The sequence below is a fragment of the Montipora foliosa genome, chromosome 4, assembly GCF_036669935.1.
Source record: "Montipora foliosa isolate CH-2021 chromosome 4, ASM3666993v2, whole genome shotgun sequence".
NCBI lineage: Eukaryota > Metazoa > Cnidaria > Anthozoa > Scleractinia > Acroporidae > Montipora > Montipora foliosa.
This window is the reverse complement of record NC_090872.1, coordinates 47,660,418-47,672,742: the sequence shown is the minus strand read 5'-3', so window position 1 is coordinate 47,672,742 and position 12,325 is coordinate 47,660,418. Positions and strand designations below refer to the sequence as shown.

The following is a 12,325-nucleotide window of genomic DNA, read 5'->3' as shown; positions in this document are numbered from 1 at the left end:
GTTTACTGACATACATGTACATGTAACCCTTTAACCCCTTACAAAATTTGCAATTGGTACCCATTGACGATTAAAATCGTCTGGTGTTAGAGTAAAATCTACAAGTGTCATTCTTATGTAGCTGGGAAAGTGTTAAAGGTTTTTGAGTGGACCTGGATGTTCTTAACCCTTTAACCCCTACATGTATTTAGAGTGGCCCCCATTGAAGAATAAAATTGTTGGGTTTTAGACGTAGCAGAATCTTAAATGTCACTCTTAGAAGGGAAGGGGTCACAAATTGTAAGTCAAATGTCGTTGTACCCAATTTGGATTATTGGGGAATTCTGGCAAAGAAGTCCATATTGTAGCATAAGTGTAAGGGGAAAACAACTACCAGCTGTAGTTGTGTTGAACACTTCTACATGTACATGTATGTGGTCAACTTGACAAATTGAACGTGGTTCAGCATTGTCTGTACTCTTACCGACAACGTTATTCGTCATCACAGTGGTCAAAATTAATATTAATTTTTATGGTGGACTCACTGGGCACACACAAGGCACAGCCTAGTCAGTGAGTCCACAACAAATTTTGACCGCTGTGATGACGAATAATTTATCGTTGTTGATAAGAGTACAGACTAGTGGTGGGCCGATGATCGATTATAATCGAAAGTTGATCGAAAAGTTCAAGCAACACGACAATCGATTTTGCTTTTTTCATAATCGATTGTCGCCGAAAAATTAAAAATTTATTGGGGACAAATAAAAGTATTGTCAACTCTTGTGTGAGTTGTCTTTTTTCATGGACTCTAACTTCTACATGTAAGTCACAACAGCAGATATAATCTAAGATTGCCTGTGTTTACCTGGCGGTACCCTGTTCGCTGTGTTGTTGTCACTTCAAATACCTCATGCTTATTTGAAAGATGTGGCATGCTAAGCCCTTTGTATTTTGTAAACAACTGAACCAAAACATAAATTACAAGCTCACTGTTTCGCGTTTGTAGTATCACTACCGTCCAAAATAAGTTTTGAAATAGATCTCAAATGTATTTACCAATCACCAGCGGAAGATAAAGTCACCTCTTATCTGAGATGAACAATTGTTCGTTTTGGCTTGAAAATGTTTGTTTCGTTCTCCCCAATCTCTCCCCAATTCCCAGTGTCCTCTCTCAGACATGCCTCGCTTACATGTTGTTGACGAGTCCAACATGGTGGCTAAAATGGACGAGTTGGAGATCTTTGGCTATCCTGGAAACGCCAGGTCAAAAGTGTGGGAATATTTTGGTTTTCATCAAGTGAAGGAAGGGCCCACTTTGACTTCTATTTAGATGAAAAATATGTGGAATGCTTATTGGTAGATTTTTCCGATTATAATCGATGATCGATCGGTTGGGGCAATCTGATTATTTCTGATGATCGATTGTGAAATCTCAACCGATTCCCACCACTAGTACAGACAATGCTGAACCACTTTCAATTTGTTTTTTACCTTTAGTTAATATCCAATGCCTAAGGGAGGCGCAGTGGCCTCGTGGTCAGTGTGCTTGACTCCGGATGGAGTGGTCCGGGTTCGGATCCTGGCTTGGGACATTGTGTTGTGTTCTTGGGCAAGACACTTTACTCTCACTGTGCGTCACTCCACCCAGGTGTATAAATGGGTACTGGCCAAAATCGTGGGGGTAACCCTGCGATGGACTAGCATCCCATCCAGGGGGGAGTAGAAATACTCCTAGTCGCTTCATGCTACAGAAACCGAAGATACATGTAAGCGCCGGCCTGGTGTAAGTGTGATAATGTAAATTGTACATTTTTCACACAATAATAAACTTTCATCATTTATTGCCAAATGCTACTATTTGTATCAGGGCCCAAACCAGAACTTACGGAAGAGCAGAAGCAAGAAATCAGGGAAGCATTTGACCTTTTCGATACTGATGGCTCAGGGACAATTGATGCTAAAGAACTGAAGGTACATGTACATGCAAGTCATGTATTATTTTTATAATAACTTTTCAGTGGACAAGACAAAGGCCGTTCAATATGGGTCACATTTAGAGTATACTGTACATGACACAATCATTTTTAAGTCTCAAGCTTAGAAGCAACAAAACAGTGCAAGTGGAGAATATACTCTATAAAGTTGATGTTTTCCCCACCTACATATACATTTATAATTTTCCCACCAAGTCGAAAAAGTTAAATACGCATGTACAGATGTTCACATCTTCAAGTATGAATGGACATTACTTGTTTCTAGGTGGCCATGAGAGCACTCGGCTTTGAACCCAAAAAGGAAGAAATCAAGAAAATGATATCAGACATAGATAAAGATGGATCAGGTACACACATTAGTAGAAATAATAATTATTAATAATATTACTAAATGAACATTGTAAAATGCAACAATTACAGTAAATTCATTCATTCATGAAGGTTGGGTATTTTTTGATAGCAATTCCTATTCCAGTGTAACAGTAACAGGATAAAAATTAATACTGTAGGTTAACTTTCTGAAAAAAGAACTTGCATTCTAAAAAGGATTGATCTTTTTGGCTGTTGGCACAATCCAGATCGGAACAGATTGTTGCCGGACCGGATCAGATCTGATCGGATTGAGAAAACGCAGACTGGATCGATAACAAAATTCTCACCAAGAGTAGACGGTCACCAAAAAACGTGCTGAAGAGAGGAGAGGTTGAATTCTGTGCCTTTGTCTCTTGTGTAGTCTTCTCCTCATTTATTGAGACTCATCAAAATGTTTTTTTTCCAGATGTGATTACAGATTCCAAAGCGGAATTATGAAAGATGCGGTGTAACAAATTGTCGTCAATGAGCGAATTGACTGTATGCAATGGTCTACTTTTTCAAACATGAAAACTGACAACAACTCTTTTCTTTACCCCAGTCCCAGGATTGACTGTTATCGTTAATTTAGATTACTCTGTCCCAGGACTTGTGGTAAAAGTTGCATTCCTGGACAGGATTTGAACCCGGAGCAGGAAACGTTTTTATCCACTTAACCACTAGAGATCAACTGGCTGACAATTGTATCGATTATTTACCAACACTAATTAGTATTATTATATCAAGTAATTGCTGACAAGTGGTGAAGTCTAGTGCTTGATTTTAAAATGGTTAGCTTTCTCTTGAGATTTGGTAACCAACATTTTCTCCTGTTTAAACATGTCTTTAGTGGGTGATAATACATGCTTACAGTGGCATGTGGAAGAAAAAATACATAATTATTAAAAAATAATAATGTTTGGGCAGTTAGCGATGTGGTAGTCTAGTGTTTATGTGAACTTTCCCGGGTTCAAGTCCTGGAAGTTCATGCACTGCGGTTCAGATTTTAAAAATAGGTATACATTTCCCATAATCCTTATCAAGCGCTAAGCATTTTATATTATTGAGGATAACAGTTGATTTAGGGAAAATTAGAAATAGGTGATAATTGTCATTTCAGAGGTAGAGGATGGGTTGTTCTGTTGCTAAATCAGGCTATTGTACAATTGTCAGGGACTGGGGTAAGGTAAACAATTGTTGTCAGTTTTCATGTTTGAAGAAGAAGACAGTTGCATACACAGTCAATTTGCTTATTGACGACAATTCTTCACTTCGTATCTTTCATACATGTAATTTTACTTCGGAATCTGTTATCACCTCTGGGGAAAAAAAAAACATTTCAATGAGACCCAAAAAATGAGGAGACAACTACACAAAGGAGAAAGGCACAGAATTTGACTTATTCCCCCCTAAGCACGCTGTCTGGTGAAGGTCTGCTTTTAGCAGGAATTTTGTCATTGATCCGGTCTGATCCGGGTTTTGCCAATGGCTGATCTTTTGCAAAGGGAACCTTCATGTTCACTGTAGGATCTTATGAGGAATGTTATTGTCAGTAAGACTTTGCGACTAGTGGTATTAGGCACATGAAAATCATGTCAAAACATCAGAAACATTAAATGTTGCTTTCAACCCAGCAAAGTCATAGGGCCCCCTGCATGTAGATACACCGTAAGCCCTCTTGGGTATCCAAAAATTAGAAAATTACTAGTGAACTATAACTTTATTTATTCATTTTATTGTCTACTCTTTATATAACTGTAATTTGGTTGTCAAATGCCAATGTTATTGTAGTATTCACTGGCTTCAACTTGACTCGAAATCAACCTACACCTGTACAGCTGTAACAGCTGTGCTTGTTGTTTGTTTCTCTTTGTACAGGGGTTATAAGAGGCAGTTTATTCATACATGTAGTTATTCCAAATAAACACATAGTGCTCGTAATCCAGACACCTTTATTCTGCTATCAGGAGCAGAATAAACAGACTTTTGTTCCTTTCAAAGCTGCATCCATTGGAAACTCTGCAAAAAATCCGAGTTCCAGATGGGATTTGAACCCACAACTCTCTGTGATCTAGTCAGATGCTCAAACCACTGAGCTACTGGAGACTCTATCTGGAGACTCTCTGACTTGATCATAGAGGGTTGTGGGTTCAAATCCCATCTGGAAACTCTGATTTTTTTCCAAGTTTACAATGGTTGGCAATTTCAATAACATATACATGTACATGTACATGTACATGTATGATGTCACGTTTGCTCATTTGGGTGTTATTCTTTTCATTTTCAAAATAAAATTAATAATAATAACAATAATTCCCAAAACAGCATTCACAGTACATCGGACTTGAGTATTCCAAATGCTGTAGTTACATAGTTCTGTTGTATCCCTGTATAGTATCAAATGAAGTGAGCTAGAGCCATGGTTTTCCTTCCTTTGCTTAAACTGTACAACCAATTGTAGACAATCTAAATACATGTGCATACATTTTTTTTTTGCATATTAATTTTTGTAATCCAGCATTTAATAATATGCATGATTGAGTCCAATTCTCCAAACTAATTTTAACAACAATTTTGTTGGGGTCATAAGTTAGAAAACTGTAATTTAGGTTGTTACGTTTCCCTTCTTAAATAAAGTTATTGTATTGTATTGTATTTTCTTGAATGTGTTAGGTGAAAACTCGTATTCTAGTTTTTTTGTGGTGTGATGAAAACTTTGGAAATTCCTTTGTTTCCCAGGCACAATCGACTTCAATGAGTTTCTTCAAATGATGACGGCAAAAATGGTAAGATTTTCAGAGTGCTTTTGTCGACTCTGTTGTATAGTGCTCTTCAATTTAGCTGTCAGAAATATTACATATATATATAATTTAAAGTTATTTCCCTTACATTATAATTTTACATATACATACATGTACATGTATTAACAGGATTTGAAATAGTACCCATCATGCTGTTTTTGTAACTACGTACTTACATGTACATTATGGTAATGAACATTTCAACAACAGCAAATGAAAAAAGACGTACATGTAACTTGTTCACTTTTAGGGGTGTAACGATTCAAGTTCCTTTCGATTCGATTCGATTTCGATTTCGATTATTTCCTTTCGGTTTCGATTATTTCGATTCGATTATGCAAAATATTAATGATTTTTAATTCTTGCAAGATGATACACAATGTAAACAACATGCAACCCTAAACTCTCAGTGTCCTTTGCAATGAAAACTCCAATAGACTTCGTTATTGCCGTTGCTCTGTTGCCCGACCGCGGCAACTTAATCTCCAGAACATCCTGAATTTTTTTGACTGTTCAGTTTCAGTACTGTTTTTGGTACCCGGCGAAGTTTTTGCCGTCTTTGACTGCAACACTTCTGACTTTTCATCAATGCTGTGTTGACTTTTTAAGTGTGCGCTCATGCTTGAGGTCGAACCCGCACAATACTTGAAAGTTGCGAAGCAAATTTTGCAGATAGTTTTAGACTTGTCTGTTGTTCCGTCTTCAGTCGGAAAACCATAATATTTCTACACTGCGGATCGAAAAGAAGCAGGCGGATTCACAATCGCTTGGTCATTCGTCGCCATGTTTGAGAACGTGACAATGAACACGCACATGGTTTGCCTTATTGGAAATTCTCAAGGGGTGGTAGAGGGGCAACATTTTTACCAAGCAACATGGCGCAAGAACTGCAAGTTAGCGTCTTTGATCGATTGTCAATGAAAAACGCACATCTTATTGAGATCTGGATTCTAAGTTTACAATATAATGACTCACTGAGGGCACTTTTGGAAAGGTATGCAAAAAATCGAACCAAAATCGAAACGTGGAATTAAATAATCGCGAATCGAACCGAACGGTCATAATCGCGATTAATCGAGAATTCGATTAATCGTTACACCCCTATTCACTTTAAGAGTGAAACGATTGCATTAGTTTTTTTTTGTTCGTAAAAAAAGTGTTCAAGGGCTTTGCCTGCTTTATACCTTCAGGGGCACCCAGCGAGAATATACCTAGTTCAAAACAACTTAAACACAGCACTGTCACACGTATTTTAGTATTTAAACGGTAGATATAGGCATCTTTTCAACCCCAAAAAAATTTTCATCTGTTCGGATTTCCTAGCTGAAAGTCTAGTGATCCGAAAATTATAGGGATCAAAACTTACTTTTCGAAAATTTCAGCCAGAAAAAAGTCTCCCGAAAATGCTAGGTGACCTTTTTAGGGTACAAATCCGGGCAATTATACTATTTTACAGTGTTCGAAAATCATAGGAGAGGCAGGGAAGCAAGAAATTTTACAACAAATGTTCCGAAAATTCTAGATCTCAAATCGTCTTCCGAACAGATATTTTCCGAAAATCGACGTAGGGTGCCCCTGTACCTTGTCGCAGTCAAGTAGAACAATTATCCAACTGTTGTATTGAAAATAGCCAGTTCTAGTGTCTCGACTGGTAAGGACGAGCGAAATTGAGGCGCAGGCGAGAAAAAATCAAGTTAAGAAGGGAGTAGTCGTGGGGCGGCAGGAATCTTCGCTTGACCTTTTCTCGTCCTTGCCACAATTTCGCTCGTCCCAACCCTGCGAGAGCCTGGAACAAGCTATATCGAAAAAGAATGCAAAGTTCAAATAAAATTTTAGTATCAGGCATTTTAACAGTATTCTTTCTCATCAAATCAGATCTCGGTTTTCAACAATGCAAAAGGCTAAAGATTGTGGAGGCAACGATTTGGGCAAGAATCTAATTGTGAATGTCCTTGAGTAATCGAACTATCATTGCCCGAAACGGATGTTGAAATCTTTTCCCAGTCTCTTGGCTTTAGGGAAAGAAAATTACTGTATGCACTGTATGTGGCCTTGAGGTGTTCATTACGTTTTTTCTTACTTTGCAGAGCGAAAAAGATTCCAAAGAGGAAATTCTAAAAGCTTTTAAGTTATTCGATGATGATAACACGGTGAGTTTGATGCATATGATATCTTAATTCGTTGTTGCAAAATGAAAAAAGGAAAAGATCCATGAATCTGTAATACACTGTAGACTCTTAAATGTAAAATCTGTCAGGTTGTAAACGGGGTAAACTGCAGGAAGAACAGTGTTTACCAAATACTGGCCGTGAACTGTAGACCTTGTTCATAAATGGTACCTCCTTTATTATTATTTTGCTAATATGTTAATTAGCCTACCAAGCCTCATTTTAGAGCAAAGATTCTTTTGAATTCACTGTATGGTATTCCAGAGTTGGGGGGAGGGGGAGGGGGGGGGGGGGGGGGGACGAGGGGTACCATACAGTACAGGCCGCGGGTATGTCAGCATTACACGCGTGTTTCCTGCGCGAAAAGACGCCATATTGCACGCAATTTACACTCAATTTACATGCGCTAAACACGCGAGTAAAAAAAAACACACGTTTTTATTGACTCAACACAAAAATTGTAACAAAGAGTGAAAAAAATCATGGACACATACATCAAAAAGACAACGACTGATTTTCCCTTAAATAGCTCTTTTACGACGCCAGGTAGGTCGGCGTAAAACTCATCCATCGCTTTGTGGCGTTCCCTCCACCCCTTTTCAATGTCTGCTGTTGGAACAGGTAATAGTTTTTGCACAATTTTCTTAATTTCTTTGGGTCAACTCTTTCCTTGCCTCGAACTCCCGCGATATTTCTTCCTTGCAATTCGTAAGGGTTGAATAGTTCTTTTAACGTATACACTGCGAAATTTGCGCGTGACCTAATGACCTCGTGGATAACTGGAACAGGTAGTCTGCATCCAACGTATTCTCGTCCATGGGACCAAGCGATGATGTGGCAGATCAAACGGCTGACGGAGTGGCAGGCAACGAGGTAGACGGTGTGGAAGAAAGAGTCAGTGGTCAAACTGCCGTAGTAGGGACTGTCGCCTGTACCTGGATGACTTGACTTTGAAAAGGTGCGAACAGCTGGTGTTTTTGCGGGCAGTAAGGAGAGGATGTCCCTAACGTCTGATCAAGCCACTGCTGGTTGCGCAGAAGAGTCTTCTGGTTTTCCAAAATTTCAACTTGTTTTGCGGTTACCGGGTTGTCACTGCCTATAGCGGCGTCTGGATCTGGAGTATGCAGATTTCGAAGCACTGAACCAATCAGATCTGCGGTTTCAAAGCTGCTGTCAACGCGTTCGAACTCGGAGGCAAGGGTTCCAAGGTTAAAGAATGAAGGTGTGTCCAGCCCCAAGAGTCTCATGTACCCGTCCCTGTCTCTTTCTATCCTTTTGTGCTCTTCGGCGTCGGTAGGTTGCTTAAGAGAACAAAAATCCACATTATTTCTGTATTCCTCAAAACATCTGAACATTATAACCCTTACATAACCTTTCGGTCAGGTCTTGTTGACCCGCGCCCCTGGGCTCAGTTATTCGAAAGACGATGAATTCTGAGCCGACATTAAACAGCAACCAAGGTTTGTAGTTGGCCATTGAAATCACCATCGTATAATTTTATAAATTAGTTGCAATTAAATTTCCAATAACCCAGGATTGGCTTAATCGGGCTTTGAACAACTGGCCCCTGGTATAAAACTGCACTTCGAAGTGTCTAATAGTGGCAGCCGGCTGCCGGCTGCCGGCGGTAGCAGGCACTTTGAATACACTTGCCAGCGATTTTTCCCCAAAGAAAGAGAAGATGTCATGCTTTGACCGGTCGCTGTGAGTTATAGTAAACACATCAAATCAGACAATAAAGGAGCCAATAAACCTTTTAAAGGGTGTTTTAGAAACACAGCTTTTTTTTATGGTACGCGTACCATTTTTAACCGACCCATGCCAAAAAGTCTTCTCATAAACAACATTGCTTTGGGTGGGGAAGGGGAAGGGGGTATTTTAGGGCTTTTATTGTAGTTATTTTCTAACGGACTAAATTTGAGGAATGTCTTTACTCCTTTCCTCCGAGATTATCTGAATGATCCCTATTCTTTGGCAATCCGGATTTGAATCCTATAGAGAATAATTATTTTTTATGTAGTAAGCCGGCAACTTAAACAAGCGACAAGCTTTAGATACATGTAGCGTATAAGCTCCGAAACAAGTCAAGAGTTTGCACGCCAAGTGCAAATCACACTGTACTCAACGCCTAAGGATATTATTGAGAACACGATAACATCAATGTTTAAGCGTTTGGCCCTTTTTGTAGCTAGCAGAGAACGCCGGACCAAATATTAAAGTGAGCAAAGTACATTTGTACTTTCCCCAACAGAATTGATGCTCCAAAAGTTACACACGGCGCGTATTATATTTTCATGCATGTATGTGACACAATACCATTAATTGTGTTCCTACACGTGACGTAAACTGTAATGATGGCGTTACAGTCGAAAATCTTACCTTTTAGACGGCACAATTCAACTACTTTCTCTTCTACTCAATCCTATACATTAATAGATGTTTCATAACAACGTTTACACAGTTGGAAATCCTGTACACACCGTGTATTCCATTTTCCTACGGTCTACCATCTCAACAACAAAAAATGTGATGTCATTATAATTTTTGGTGAAAAAGCTGTGGTGGACCGTGTAGACCGCTGATGCTGTTTTCATGTAAATGTCACAATATGTAGTCGGAACAATTTTGTTCAGTTTTGTAATCATTTGGTAGTTCCTTGAGCAATTTGTTCAACCGGTCTCTCCAAAGAATTGTTCATGCAGTAAAGGAATTAGCCTGTGTCCCCGACACGTCACTTAGAAAACTTGCTATCCTTTCTCCGGAAGCAGGCTAACCCGAAAGTAATAAGTAATGGTACAAATGAACCTCCATGAAAATGTACCTTTCTAGAACAATGTTTGCTAAGAACTGATTTTTCAGGAAGTGTATGTTCCCCTTTAATGATGTTGTGTCAACCGAAGTATACTTGTTTAACGCAAATTATTTGTGCATCGGTTCTAAGATGTTTTTAGAGTACCGTAAGAAGTGAAAGGGTGGAAATTGCATCGTTTAATCTACCAAATTAGTTGTGTTAGATAGATCTAACTCACAGAAAGCACTGAATGGCCTCGGATTGCGTCATTCCGCAAACCCCGCAAAATTCACTTTATCTCTGGCCATTTTCCATGCACAGCAGATCGGAGAATTTCATGTTTCGAAATTCAAATTTAGGTGGACGTCAATGAAATGTATCCATAACAGTAGTCTTTGTTCTCTTGGCGGCGGTTTAATTCCGATTTCGTCATGGAAACATTTGATTGACGTCCACCTAAATCTTACTCGAAATATGAAGAAATGTCGTTGAGGGAATAAACCGCTGTAATACCCAACTGCTTTTAATTCGCAGCGCATCTATCGGAAACGCTTTGTTTTTCTGCCAGTGTACACCACGATGTGCTCGACACGTTATTAAGCATACATGTACGTGATGTCAATGTGTTTTGTTCACAGGGAAAAATTTCATTTAAAAATCTCAAGAGAGTCGCCAAAGAACTGGGCGAAAATTTAACGGACGAAGAATTACAAGTAAGACAGTGATCGATCTTTGTATATTTTTCCTTTGGGTGAGAAGAAACAAAAAAAATGTCCGTACTATATTATGTTCGTGTTGCAAAGTTAACGTGCAATGGAGAAAATCATCATGAAATCTGCTTTGTTGCTTTAAAGGGACAATTTTATGTTGCCTTTGGTGGGTTTCTTCGTTGAATAGGCAGAGGAACTGGTTACAGTATTTACTAGCCAAGCTAGGGAGTTTGCTTAGGGTCATCTTCATGTTGGATCGACCTCAAGAAGTCGCTATCGGTTTCATATTTCGAGTTCAGTCCAGGGTTAACTTTCCTGAGAAAGTTCTTAAAATGATCTTCAGTCGCATTTTTTTTCGAATTTCGTTTAAAGTAAAAATAATAATCTCTGTTTTCCCAGGAAATGATTGACGAAGCCGACAGGGACGGCGATGGGGAAATCAACGAAGCAGAATTCCTTCGCATCATGAAGAAGACGAGCTTGTATTGAAACACCACTTTGTTCGAAGATGTAAAAATGTTTCATAAGTGTACAGGGTCGTATATTTCCATGCAAAGAAAAGCAGTGCCATCTGCGTCATTCTCACGTTACCGTTCTTTTCCATGTTTCTGATCATTTGGAATCAGTTTGATAGTTGCCTTTGTAGTGAGATGGCAATTTTTGCAATAATTGCAATCGATTGGATTTTTTCCGGGTCCTAAAGATCGTCCGCACTGTAATTCGGATACCACCCAGCCCTTTTCAACCTCTCATTTCATTGGACGATATGCCGGGATGCATATCATTCTCTTCACCAGAGCCTCGGATCGACCCAAGGCTCTGGGAAACTCAGTGTAGGAGAACATGCGCCGTAGGGTTCTTATAGCCAAAATTTGGCTCTTTGAACCCTACATCGCCTGCTCACTCCTCGTGCTAACATGAATGCACGAATTAGAGACGCTTTTGATTGTTCTTAACGAAAACCAATGAGAAAACACTTTGTTTCAGGGTTCCCCAGAACTCTGGAGTCGAGATTGGGATGCATATCTGTTGTGTTTAGAATAACGCCCTTTTGTTTCCGTGAGTTTAAGAAACGACGACGGCTACGGGGACGACAACGCCACGAAACAATCATTTCGCCGACACTGTGCGACGTGAACGAGATGGAATGATCGTGACAGGGTAACGATAGTGCAAAATCATATTTTGAGATGACGTTGCCGTCGATGCATCGCCGTCGTAGAGCTGCGTCCAGACCCCTGCAAATTGTTAACGATTGCGTTACTTTCTGACTGACAACAAAGGATCTCTGACATCGTTGGCCTATCCAACGGACAGCGTACTCCACTGCGTCTCCCAAAATTTCAAAGTTCGTTTTAGTTGTTTGATTTAAATATTTATAGATGCAATAAATATCTTTCTAACATAGTTTTCTCTAGTCATACAGCATTTTTCTTGTTTTCAGTTTATGGCCCTTTTCCTTCGCATTCACGCTTTAAATTCAACTGAAAAAAACGCGAACCTTAACTTAAGGCACATCCCTAGGTTT

The 12,325-nt window shown here is 39.3% G+C and overlaps 1 protein-coding gene across 1 annotated transcript in view; it reads left to right on the top strand.

The window, feature by feature from the left end:
* The window catches only part of LOC138000882 (uncharacterized), a 13,979-nt gene extending 2,592 nt beyond the window's left edge, over positions 1-11,387 (top strand). Inside the window, exons 3-8 of the mRNA XM_068847555.1 lie at positions 1,850-1,953; positions 2,242-2,323; positions 5,067-5,113; positions 7,216-7,278; positions 10,726-10,800; positions 11,197-11,387. Coding sequence (XP_068703656.1) covers positions 1,850-1,953; positions 2,242-2,323; positions 5,067-5,113; positions 7,216-7,278; positions 10,726-10,800; positions 11,197-11,286 — 461 coding nt within the window. The 3' untranslated portion in view covers positions 11,287-11,387. The remainder of the gene's footprint in view (positions 1-1,849; positions 1,954-2,241; positions 2,324-5,066; positions 5,114-7,215; positions 7,279-10,725; positions 10,801-11,196) is intronic.
* Positions 11,388-12,325: the final 938 nt, after the last annotated feature.